This window comes from Camponotus vicinus, unplaced genomic scaffold (assembly GCF_025532165.1).
Source record: "Camponotus vicinus isolate PSW18456_S1 unplaced genomic scaffold, iyCamVici1.0 SCAF_2, whole genome shotgun sequence".
In the NCBI taxonomy this organism is placed as follows: Eukaryota; Metazoa; Arthropoda; class Insecta; order Hymenoptera; family Formicidae; genus Camponotus; species Camponotus vicinus.
Genome location: NW_028141956.1, coordinates 19,450,238 through 19,464,058, shown reverse-complemented (window position 1 = coordinate 19,464,058; position 13,821 = coordinate 19,450,238). Strand labels below are relative to the sequence as shown.

General features: G+C 41.7%; 3 protein-coding genes across 3 annotated transcripts in view; all 3 read left to right on the top strand.

The window, feature by feature from the left end:
- The window catches only part of Atg4a (Autophagy-related 4a), a 254,744-nt gene that overhangs the window by 180,715 nt on the left and 60,208 nt on the right, over positions 1–13,821 (top strand). The window lies entirely within an intron of this gene.
- On the top strand, positions 3,971–4,468 carry LOC145966955 (uncharacterized). The gene has a single exon (XM_083091413.1). It carries the CDS (start codon positions 3,971–3,973, stop codon positions 4,466–4,468), a length of 498 nt encoding a protein of 165 aa, XP_082947539.1.
- Positions 4,511–5,086, top strand: LOC145966954 (uncharacterized). The gene has a single exon (XM_083091411.1). The coding sequence runs from the start codon at positions 4,511–4,513 to the stop codon at positions 5,084–5,086; it is 576 nt and encodes a 191-aa protein (XP_082947537.1).

Below are 13,821 nucleotides of genomic sequence, written 5' to 3'. Positions count from 1 at the left end.
GTTCAGATAGAGTTTCACGTTGATCAATTTGCAGTCGTCGAATCGACTCGTATCCTCAGACATAACATTCTTCCGGCCTGTTTGCAGAGCGAAGACAACGTAGCGTGGTTTCTCCAGCTGAGTCGCGGTCTTAATGGCCCACGAATGCTTGGTTGTACGCTGCAATAGCGGATACTCGTACAGATCCCACGAGCGAAAACCCATGCTGAGATATCGTCCGCTTTCCAAAGTACGCAGCATCGACAGCTTTTTGATTTCGCTCAACAGCACGTGTGGCTTTCGCCATTGTATCTTGAATATGTTGATCGCAGGCTCCAGCGTCGAATCTCCAAGCAGACAATTGTTGTCGTTGCGCGATCGTATTAAGATCAATTCGTGATGAGCGTTAATCACCACGCGTTTGTAATCCTCGCAAAATCCCAATAACATGTAGAGCGGTACGCAAAAATTGAAGTGTCCATTCGCATTGGTCGACGCATCCCAGCCGGCGTTCCTCATAATCACGCTTCTATCGGATTATACCGTTACATAGTTTTTGAGCGTAGTAGTTATTCCTACGTTTCTATTGCGATCAATCTTAACGCCATCGAGTTCGTATCGAATCTCATCGAACATGAATGCGACGCAATTATTTCCCAGTACCACATCAGCTCCTCCGTCAGCTGGTGGTCTGTTTTTCGTTAGTTCTCCCTCGATGTATAGGAAACTCTCATACGGCAACGTATACAGATCCTGTTGTTGTATGGATATTCTTATCTCGTCACTGTGTCCGAACGTTGTATTGGCGAACGGGTTGTACGTGTGAGTCTCGATTTTGACGATACGATCGTCAAAGATCGGTTCGTCACCGATGTTGAGGATGTCGGTCATCGTTCAGCTGTTTCACACCGCGAATCCCAAAGATTGTAAAAAACGCAACATGCGTTGAGTTTCTTTTTCTTGGATGATTGGATATTAGCGAACGTCGACGTTGTTGTTGTTGTTGTTGTCACTGGTCTCGTAAAGATTGCGTTGTCTCTCACGTCTTTCGATCCGTTCAACACGAGCATCTCATACGTCGCATACGTATGTTATCGCCGTAGCCGTCGTACGTGCAATCTTACGGTGATCTCTTCTCCTCGAAAATCGAGCAAACGTCTGTTCTGGTCGACAACGCGTAACGTTAAATCCGTAATGCTCCGCGCGATGATCGGCAGGTAAATGATCTGCGCCGGCGTTTCCGATATCTTATATCCCGGTGGTACCCTCGGTGAAAATTCATGTATCGTATGAACGAATTTGCCGTTGTACGCGCCCACGGTCACGTTACATTCTACGCGGATAATATTCACGTTGATAATGTTAATCGGCATGTTCGATTCGTACCATTTTCGCGGCTCGAGAATACGATTCGAGAATCCTAGCAGCGATCCAATGTTGTTGGGCTTGCTAAAGTTTATTCTGTATGCGCATTTGATCTCGCTCCTCATCGTATTGTAATTAGCGCGGAGCACTATCGGATATTCTCCATCTTCATAGTCACCGTCGTCAATGTGTTTCTTATCGCGATGTTTCCATGAAATTGCATGTTTTAAAAATTCATGTATATCTCGCAACTCATACGATCCCTCGGGAATCGTAATTTCCGCGTCGTTTCTTTGCCAAAGTAAAATTTGTTATTCGAGGAATTCACATTCGGTATCGTGTGATAAGTCTCAAAATCCGTTAGACCGAGCTCGTATTCATCGTCGCTCAAATCTACGGTGGGAAAGAAGTTTGCCGCGAGAACGCTACTCTTCCCAGTCAATGTGAATGTCATAGACATGTCGACAAAACTGTTTAACGAATACTGAGTTAAATAGCGCAATATCTGTCTTTAAATTCGCATGCACCGTTCGCATTCGACCGTTCGAAGAAACTGCAAGCATAATTGTCCGCAGATGCTCTGATCGTAAGTTTGAACAGGTGTGTAATTGTACTGTATCTTCGTTACGTTTCGTCCGAAATATCGCACCAATTCATTCGGTGGTCGAAGATTGCCGAAACTGTCGAAATATATAACGCGATTCCCCCTCTTTGCGTACGCTACCCAATGAGTACCTGGTCCTTCGATGCTATCCAAATTTACGATGCCGCTCTCGTTTTGATATATACCACCGATCGGTAAAGAGTTGCGCATGAAAACACCTCTAAAATATGGAATGCGCATACGTTTTGCCAGTTGTAGCAATTGTACGTTGGTAGTTGCGCTCTGCGGCATTTTTAGCGTCTCTTTGACGTTTTTTTTTCTCGTTGAGGCTCCTCGTCCGTATTTGTAAGGAGCGAGATATAATCCGCGACCTTCCATGGCGCGATTGTGACGTAGCATTCTTGCAACTGACGTTGCGCGACTTTTCCGTCGTTCACCGCCTTCGCTACACCCGCCGCTCCACCGATCAGGGATCCGAGCGCACCCAACATTGGTAGAATCGGCAATGCACCGCCGCATTTCGCTATCGGAAGTATCCGCTTCTTCGCCGTTTTTTTCTTCGTCTTCGTCCTCTTTAGATCCATACCGAGCTTCGTCTTGGCTTTCATCGCTGCCCAGACAGCTGTGGCGGCGGCTCTCTCACCGAGAGTCGAATCTCTCGCATCGATGCGATTTTACGCTTTCTCGGTGAGTATCCTATCCGCCGCGTGTCTCTCGGTGAGATCGTTGCTCCGAGAGTATGCTATATCGTGTTCACGACACGCCGCGTCCAATGGATTGACACTTCGATCGCCTCTGGCTAATCGCTTCAGCAACCGCGTGCCTGGATCGCAAAACTGATAGCCGGAAATATGGAATTCGATCGGAAGCGCGTTTATCGCACGATTTAAGAGACCGCTACCTCTTACAATTCTCGCTGACATTCGTCGCAATCTTTTATTAACGATGGTGGACCGTCGATGTGTGTTCGCTGCCACGGCTGATTGTAATGTCGCATGCACAAATGATATTGTTGAACCTCCGAATCAGCCTTTATATATTCTGGAAGCTTGTCCCACAATCGTTCCACGTAATTACCAAAATTTTGCAGTAAAACAATCTTTGGGATATACTGCAGTTGTTCAGCGGTAAGCTAGAGAATGTCTCTTTTATCCGACAGAAGGAGAAACATTTTTGATACTGAGCGGTTTCAAGTCGAGACACCTGTATAAATAGGTCTCCCCCCCTCGTGATCATTCGCAAAATTGATTCGAAAGAGAAAACATGCGGTTCGTACGACAACCTTTGACGATACGCGTGACGAATTGCGATGACAGATTACGATCAATGGGGGACAACGCAGAGATGCGCAGACACGGTACGATACCGACTACTATACGCGCGATCGTTTGCGGCCCCTCGAATTGTGGTAAAACCAACGTTCTGATAAGTCTACTGGAAAGTCCACACGGTGTACGTTTCAAGAACGTGTACGTGTACTCGAAGTCGCTGCAACAGCCGAAATATCGATATCTGGAGAATTTGTTGACGCCGATCGACGAAATCGGTTACTTTACGTTCTTCAATAACAGTGACGTCATTCCACCGAGCGAGGCACGTCCAAACTCGATTTTCGTCTTCGATGACGTGGCGTGCGACAAGCAAGATACGATAAGAGAGTACTTCTCAATGGGTCGTCACTCGAACGTCGATTGCTTCTATCTCTGTCAGACGTACGCGAGAATATCAAGACATCTTATACGTGACAACGCGAACCTGCTGATCTTGTTTAAACAGGACGGTGACCAACTTGAAACACGTGTACAACGATCACGTGAATACCGACATGTCGTACGAAGATTTCAGTGAATTATGTCGTACTTGTTGGCAGCAAAAGTATGGATTCCTAGTGATAGAGATAAGGACAGCTCGCTTACGAACGGGCGGTACAGAAAAGGATTTAACATGTTCACCATACCGCAAAACGATTAGTCGCTGCCGACATTCTGTCGAGAGGGGTGAAACGCTCGACATTCTGTCGACATGGCTGGAAGCGATAATATTCGCGAGCGTGAAAAGATTGCGAGGGAGATTGAGAAAACGAGCGAATCGATCCGCAAGAAACATCGCGCTTTGAAGACCGGTAAGATCGACGACAATATCGCGGTCAAGACCCATTTTAGGCCTATTATCGAGCCATTACAAAAGATCGTCGACAACTCTAGCTTAATCGCGATGAAAAACGAGCCGGAGAGTAACGTTGACGCGAAAATTAAAACGTTACCCATCAAGCGGTACAAGGAGGAAGAGAAAGAGGAGGATGCGACATCGAAAAAGAGGAAACGATTGAAGGCGAATCGTTTATCGACACCGCGTACATCCGACCTATCGGATGCTTTACTGGATGAACCGCCGATAACCGCTATACCGTCCGCGACAACGAGAATCGTACAACCCACGATACCCGAATCACTCGCAATCGAAAATGTTTTCGAAACCACGGGCAACCCGCTCGAAACATCTGTTCGAAACATGTTATAAACGTCGGAAGGTCAAGAAGTGTTACGAGAGCACTTGGGACCAATGGGACAAAAGTACATGAGCGCTCTCCTTAGTGGCAACGAAAAAAACGAGATCGATCACGTATACGGTGTCTATTTCGATGAGAATGAAATGCGTCTCGGTAAGAAACGATTCGACATTGATAAAGATGACTCTATAATCATAGACAAAGTGAGGTACATTGGTACACCAGGATTATACGAGTTGCTCTTCAAGAGAATTCCCGATGACGTCATATACACTGAGGACGATATGCAAAAATATAAGAGCATATTAATGGCGACGAGTGCGCATAAACGCCAATATGATGCGCAAGGTCAATTAAAGAGCAACAAGGGATACAAGTATAAACAAATAATTGCACCGTTGATATCGATCGAGTCAAAAAAGAAAAAATCTGGAACGGGAGTATTCATGCCTCGCGCGATGACGCTAACCGACAATAAGATCGATTACGTACACTGGGACGATCCCAACGAGCTAGTGAATCGACTACGATTGCTCGACGCTTCGCACCGAGCTGGCCACAACGCTCACGACAACGAGATCCTGTCGATTATAGAGGAACTTCGCGAAGTCGGTCTTATTATAAATTAAACGGTGTCTCGACAAAACTAATCAGTCAATCAACGTCACTCGCATCGAAAAAAAATGCCTATCAACAAATTTGGATTATTCGAACGGAGAAATGAAGAAATCAGCACAAGCGATCATTGGGGTAAATTGGTGACAAGTTACTTGCGTCAGAACGCTCTGTGTCGCGTCGCTACGGACTATGACGCGAGGTCGCGCAAGATTCGCCGTGTAGCACAACCTGAGGCTGATACCGATGCAGTCAACAAACTGTACGTGGAACAATGCGTTAAAACGTTGAAGAATCAACAGAAAGAATCAGACGAGAAGCTGACTGCGTTCGAGAAGGATATGCGAGCTTTGCAGACTGCGATAAACGAACTTTGGCGTACGATTAACACTAATTCAGAAACAGCTATCAACCTGTAATGAGCTGTAGTGAACGGCTTAGGAGCGGCTATTGTACAATTATTGAACATCTACAAAGGGCTTATCGAACATCTACGAAGGATTATCGAACGACTACAAACGGTTATCGAACGGCTATCAAACTACAATGAGTGGCAGTGATCGAAGAGGAAACGGCCGCGAACGAGGCTACGAACAATTCAAGAACAGCTGCGAACGAGGCTATGAATACCTCAGGAACGGCTGCGAACAAGGCTATGAACACGTCAGGAACGGCTATATACGAGGCGGCATACAACTCTGGAACGGCTACGAACGGGTCAGAAATGATTGCCAACGAGGCTACGAACGGGTCAGAAACGACTGTGAACGAGGCTACGGACTACATAAAAGCGACTACCAACAGGGTCAATCACGGCAACAAACGGGTCAAAAACGGCAACAAACGGATCAAGGACGGCAGTGAACGGCTCAGAAACGACTACGAACGGCTTAGAAACGGCTATCAAACGGGCCAGGAACGATTATCGAACGTCAACGAACGGCTACGAACGGGCCAGAAACGTCTATCGAACGACTATCGAACGTTAACGAATGGCAACGAATGATAAAACGTACGGTGATACTCGGGGCACATATCATTTGATCGACGAATCGAAACAACGATGGATTGGCGATCGGGAATAACCGAGGAAGCGAAGAAACAACATAGTTTAGAGAAACGGCAGTTGGTGAACGAACTGCACGCACCGGCGAGAAAAAATTTTCCCCGAAGGCACGTCATAGTGCGGGGATACGATGACCTGTGGCAAGCTGACATCGTCGAGATGCGTCCGTACTCTCGTTTCGACAGAGGTTACCACTACATACTCACTGTCATCGATGTGTTGAGCAAGCACGCGTGGGCCGTACCACTCAAGAGGCGGAAGCGAGACAGCTGACGCTATCGCTGAGATAATTCGAGGTAGCAAGAGGTGTCCGAGAAACATACAGACCGATAAAGGGAAGGAATTTATAACGCCGACGTGCAACGGCTCATGCGGAAACATAACATCAATCACTATTCTACATATTCGGTATTGAAGGCATCGATCGTTGAGCGATTCAATCGCACGCTGAGAAACGACATGTGGAAGATGTTTACGCTGAACGGATCTTACAAGTGGATTAACGCGTTGCCGCAACTCGTATCGGATTACAACGCGCGCAAGCATCGAACGATCGGTATGCGACCCGTCGACGTTACCCCCGCGATCGCTGAAAGACTCTTGACTACGGTGTAAATATCGCGGGTCCGGCAAAATTCAAAGTAGGTGACTCGGTACGCGTTAGCAAGTACAAGACAATTTTCGAGAAAGGAAGAAAAGAATTTTACACGCCAAATTGGACAACCGAGGTGTTTAAAATTGTAAAAGTGCAGCATACTAATCCCGTAAGCTATCTACTTGAGGATTATCGCAAAAAATCTATCGCCGGAGCGTTCTACGAGCACGAGTTGCATCGCGCGAATTATCCGGACGTGTATCTCGTGGAGAAAGTACTGCGCAGGAGGGGTGACGAGGTTTACGTGAAATGGCTGGGATTTGACAATTCGCACAATTCTTGGATACATAAGGACAATGTGATTTAATTTATACAGTGTACAACATAATATTTGAAAAATGAAAATATACATAAAAATATATAAAATATAAAAAATGTTTATTAATATTTCTTTCAATAGTATATGTATTTAATGTGTAAGATATGTATTACATAAAACTATATGAAATATAAAAATACAAAATATCTTTATTAATATTTCTTTTAGTAGTATATTCTTTTAATATTTAATAGTATTTAATAGTATATAATACACACACACACACACACACATATTTTACATTACATTTTATATTTTATAAAGATATCCTATAATGTCCCCACGGTAGCGTATCGGTGGTTTTGGGTACGATATATCGCTTGTCATCGTACGGACTCAGAGCAATTTTCGTCTCGCGAATTGTGTATACTTGATGTAATTTAGATCTTATACAGGACTGTTGTCGCGTCATTTCGATTTCATCGTGCAAACACCGCGTGTAATCGTCGAACGTTATATTACGCGCTACGACATTACTTTTGACGCCTTTTGCCTTCTTCGTGTCCATTTTTCCGTCCACTCTAACCGCGTACATTTTTGCTCTAAGCCCGACGAATTCGGTCATTATCGCGCTATTGTTTTCATCCTTCATCAAGCCCGGTACTTTTTTATTCACGAGCGGTATATCGTACGCATTGTCCACCGCATAATCGCTCGTATCGAATCTAGCGATATCGCGCTTCATGTTCTCGTACACATCGACGCACTCGACGTGATATATTAGACTATCTGTCGGTGTACATTACCCGGCATTTGTCGCGATACAGAAGAAACATGTACTCGTGGTGAAATTCGTACAGACACACTTTCGATATGTCGAGTATGCACATACCGACGTAGATTGGTTTATAAAATTTTACTTCCAGTTTGCGCAATTCTACGGCGATTAAATTTTCCGAAAAGACGCTTCGACTATGGAAATTTGGTTTGGCGATCATCGCTTCTGCGCCGTATCGTCCGTCCCACTTTGTCAATAATTTTATATCGACACGATTATGCACATTTTCCATCGTTTTGCCAAATACGCATTGTTCATTAATTTGTATAAATTTTTTTCAAAATCATTTTTCGCGAGTGTTCTAAACTGTGTATTTAATTCGATATAATTGCGAAGCCACGGAGATTGCGTAAATTGCAATACGCGATATATTTTTGTAACGCGAAGGCCGTGTCGCGTACATTGCTGTAGCTTACGATAGTATATCACGTAATGCTTCTTATCGTATAACGTTGCAAGAAGCTTGTCTTGCCGCTTGCCGGGCGGCTTGTCGCGTGTCGGGCAAAACGGTAGGTCAATGTGCGTATCGTGAAGATGTTACGGATACTCTAAATCTACCTCGAGGATATAACCCGTAGGCGAATCTAACGCGATCGATGCTACGTCAAAATTCGACACGTCGTCGACCCATCGAAAATCGGCATAGGGCAACGGTTGATACATTGCCCATCCGTACAAATTATTTACATCGAAATACATCAAGTATGATGATGGTTTCGATGGATCGTACGACTCCATGTACTTGTTATTAGCGCGAGCGTATCTGTTGGAACACTGACTCAGACCACCGCGTATACCGCGTTCGATAAACATAACCATGTCGATGTCGGTAAGCAATTCGAACGTAATCTTGGTATGCTTCAACATGGCGTCCCACGTGTATCCGGGAAGAGTATAGTAATACGCGGGGTCGAGTCCGTAACTTTTGATGCAACTATCGCGAAAGTTTTCAAAAATATCGACTAATAACAAGACATCGATTTTGAGATACAAGTCGCTATATTCGCCTAACGTCCGAATGGAGAATCGCGTCCAGATATTCTCGGCGTGCGCGTAATCGCTCTCGGATATAGTTTCGCCGGTCAAGGAACTGTAAAATGATTCGCGCGGTGGTAAACACGTATCTTGCAACCTATCTACAGAGTCGACGTATTCGTACGGAAAGACGCCTTTCCGTGTTAATAAACTGAAATTTTCTGCAGATAAATTTTGAAATTGTGAATGTAAAATTTTGAGTTTATCTTTCTCTAAAAAAGATGCCAATTTGTCGAGACTTGTCGCGAGAAATTTATACGAATCGATAAAACTTAATTTTATATAATTTTTCCAATTGTCTTGTGCGAGTTTAACAGTTTTTGTAAACGATATATACTTTTTTTTAGTTATTGGAAGTAATTCGATTTCCCCTTCGAACGCCGTAGCTATATCCTCGATAATGAAATGTGCATCGTAACCTGATAAATTATGAAAGACTATCGGAATATATAATGATTCTTTGTAATTTAGATTGCAATTTGAGTGCGCGGGACCCCTATATCGCCCGGTCAAATGACAATGATCGCGTACGCGTGTATCGTCTTCTTGCGTAAGCGGTTTTTCGCATATATGACAATGCGTTGCGTTGTGAAATTTTTCCCACTCGTCCGATGTTAAATTTACCATGGGGACATTTGTAGTCATTAAAATAGTCTTTACACGTAACGCTAAATTTCTAAGTTCTTCGGCGAACCACGAAATGCAATCGGCGCTGATTACGGCGAGAATTATAAACGGATAACGAGTCGTCGTACGAACAATGCACATAATACGCTATACTAAATACCCGATGGTGCTGGTACGCGTTCTTTTCTTCCTCCTCCATCTTGGTCAAAACGCATTCCAAGTCGGCATAGACCACAAATGGAAGCCGCTCTTTCCTGTTGTAGTTGTTGAACGATATCCGCTTGTCCTTATCGCTCGGCAACCGCATAGCGCAGTCGTTCATCTCCCCGCAGTCTACCGTATGTAACTGCAACTTGTCTTCTGAACCGAAATAGTGCAAGCATCTGTAAAAGAAAAATTTTATCATAAGATTTTTTATTTTATATAAATTATTTGATATATTATAATTATTTTATATTAAATATATTTACATACCGATCGCAGATATATTTTTGATTCTTGTGTTTGCTCAGTTGCGAGCTCACGAGTCGCGATAGATTCTTGATCCATGCGAAATGTCCAACGCTGTTACCGTCTTCCATATACAGCAAGTTGACGTACTTATCTCGCTTCTGCTCCGAAAGACATATCGGGACAATGCTGTTCTCTTTCTCGATGTACACGTTGATCAAGATATTGTTTGCAAGTTCAAATTTTTTAATTTGATTCACAGTCACTGGAAACTCAATGTCCCGGAGATTCAGCACTGTCGCGTAATGCGGGTACGAGGATTCCCGTTCCGCCTTTCTTTCTGCGGGATATAGAGCGGCGACCACTGCCCACGCGAAACACGCATTGTCTTTAGATTGCACGTTAATCACCGCTCTCTTCATCACAATCTCCCGCGGCAATTTGATATGACATCCCGCGCGCAAAGAATTATATTTATTTACATTAACAGTCAAATTGAGTATTTGCGACAGTATTGCTCACCCGCTATCGCGTTCCTGAAATTCTTCCAGCGATGCTAGAGTGGGCTCGATAACGCGGCGCTCCTACCACTCGCGTAAATCAGACGTGCGAAAGAGTTCATAGTTCCTCGTATTGATACTTTTATTTGCGCGTTTATCACCCGACGTAAATTCACCGTTGAATATAGTGTTCACTTTTATACAATTGTGTCTTTTTATAACGTCTTGCACTTGCTCGAGCACGATGTCTTTGGCATCCTCGAGAAATTGACGAGGTTCGATATAGTTTGCGTTAATCGCAGCACCGGTCAGAATATGGCTATCGAACGCGGTATCGATCTCTCGCCAAACGAATCTTTCCGCGTTATTGTCGCCACTGTAATCACCACCACTGGGTATAAACCGTCTTTGCAATCGAGTCTTTGCACCTTCGAGTCGCGCGATTTTAGCTACCAGAGATTGTCTATTTCCGATCGAGAGTCGCGGACGCTTGACACGACTGCGTTCTTCGAGCTCTTTGATAAATTCCTCGCAACGCTGCAGCCATGCAAAATACTCGCCCAAGGTGGCAATTTGGTGAGATCGCTCCACCAGATCGCGTTCAGTCTGCTCGATGTTTTCCATTTTTCCTGTCTTTTTCACACTTTTAATACACACGTCACAATTTTCTACGGAGCACTTGCACGTGTCGATGTGCGTTCAAATCACATACTATGATTTGATGCGCTTCAATCCTCCTTATATATTTCGTTTAATCCTTTCTTATCTTTGTATTTAATACATAAGTATGGTGTATCAATCACATAAGTATGGTGTATCATCATTTATTTACATCTCAGAAAGAATTCGCGTGTATCACCTTCGCTTATATGAACGGAGGAAGCAAGGACACAAAGCAGCCGAACATCGGCGCTGATACGTTGCATTTCTTCCGAGAAAAAATATGGAAGATGATTCTGGGGGGGGGGGGGCACTATTTGTTTATATTATTTATAAATTCGCGCGACAAGTAATTCAATGCGAGATAAGAATACATCGAACGGAAAAAAAATCTAGAATTACTTATATTGGGGGTGAGGGGGGTGTGGGGGGGTTACCGCGAGAGCTATTTTGTTTGCGAAAACATGTCCCGACGCGTTAGTCAGTCCCAAAATCCAATCCTCTTCAAAGGAATACCGTTGTTTATATTGTTTATAAATTCACGCGACGCGGTATGTAATACAATATTGCTTATACTTGCGATAAAACATCCAACACGTGCGTCGAAACAAGCGTCCCCCGCCCCGCAGCCCTCGCGCCACCGAAATCCCCTCCGTCCCGCGTGACGTCATTCCCCCGCGCCTTCGAAATCCCCCTCGCGCCTCACCCCCCCCTGAGAGGACCTGGGTTAGAACCCGCCTAGTCCTAACTACTTATATATATAAATATTTTTCAATTCGGGATGTTCTGAAGTCTACGCCCTCCTCTTATTAGATCTCTCTTTAAAGAATTGTAATTCAGAGACAATATTGCATTCAGACACATTAATTGTAAGATATCCCCTGAGAATTTTAACATTCCTATGTAGAAATCGAAATGTTTAAAAGATCGCTTAGATGCTATGTTTCTGATTTATAGAATAGAATTCTATCTAATATTAAAAACATATGCTTAAATATTTTTTTGATTATTTGTTAATAAATATCGAGTTTTACAGTTTTGTTGTTTTTGCTTTTCTTTACGCTTAACTATTTTCCAAGAATTTCACTATTATCAAGATTATTATTAATTATTGTGTAATGCAATAACATATTAAACTTTTATATTTTTTGACTTTCCTGCATTTATATTTTCTACGTGACTTTCGACATTAAGGAATAACCTTTAGCAAAAATGAAAGTTACTATTGTTTTTGCCATATTCGAAAGAAGCCCAGAAACCATTTTTGGACATTTAGATTTCGGATCCAAGCTTGAGATATTTTTTCTTTATCAATAAAATATAGATAGTGATACTTATATAAAATTTGTTTAATATTGTATTTTTCATTGTCAGTTTACGTTAGATTCTTTGCATAAAATGTATTTGTTAATAACTTTTGCATAATTAATGAACGATATCTAAAATCTTTTGGAGATTATGCAGGATGATAACTTTGACAATATAAGATCAAGATCATTAAGGATGAATCTTCTTTTATGTATTTTTACCTTAAGGGGGGAAGACCCTCCAGACAACAGGTTTTTCAATAATTTTTTACAAAAAACTGAGAGTATTTATTACATTGAATGAAATTACATATTGACATTGATGTTCAAATGTATACACACAAATTTTTTTATAAGAAAAAAAAACAAAATGGCGGCGCTACAGCTGCTCAAACTTGGCTCCTTCAATTTGCGCTGTGGAATGCCCAGCCCCTTGTAGTCAACTGAAATCAACCAATCAAAAGTTTTTCATTAAAATAAGTTATTTCGCTTTGTATGTACCTATTTTTAACGAAAAAAAAAAATGAAAATTTGAACACAAAAAGAAAAAAATTACACTTTTTTTTTTATAAACAAATTGTTAAAAACAATATTTTTAGTAATAATTATTACTAAATAATATTATTACTATAATAATTATTACTAAAAATATTGTTTTTAACAATTTGTTTATAAAAAAAAAGTGTAATTTTTTTCTTTTTGTGTTCAAATTTTCATTTTTTTTTTTCGTTAAAAATAGGTACATACAAAGCGAAATAACTTATTTTAATGAAAAACTTTTGATTGGTTGATTTCAGTTGACTACAAGGGGCTGGGCATTCCACAGCGCAAATTGAAGGAGCCAAGTTTGAGCAGCTGTAGCGCCGCCATTTTGTTTTTTTTTCTTATAAAAAAATTTGTGTGTATACATTTGAACATCAATGTCAATATGTAATTTTATTCAATGTAATAAATACTCTCAGTTTTTTGTAAAAAATTATTGAAAAACCTGTTGTCTGGAGGGTCTTCCCCCCTTAATCTTCTTGGGAAGTTGAAAAGAGAAAAGATCTATTATAAATGTTTTAAAACACATTTTTGTTATATTTTAAAATATATATATTTTCATATTTTTGATATTACATGAAAATTATGCATTGTTGAGGAGAGAAAGATAAAGGCTTTTATGTAAATAAAAAAAATTTTTTGCAGTAAACATTAACTATTTTATGAATATTTCTTTCACTTATTTTCTAACATTTTATTTTAGACATGTATACATATATTTTGTTTATATTTTATATGTATTTATTACATAATTTCTAAATTTATTAAGAAAATTTTTAAGTAACTATTTCTAGCAATTTTTGTAAATG

Excerpts from the sequence above, each read along its gene's own strand:
- LOC145966954 (XM_083091411.1), top strand. The coding sequence starts at position 4,511 with ATGGGACAAAAGTACATGAGCGCTCTCCTTAGTGGCAACGAAAAAAAC.
- LOC145966955 (XM_083091413.1), top strand. The coding sequence starts at position 3,971 with ATGGCTGGAAGCGATAATATTCGCGAGCGTGAAAAGATTGCGAGGGAG.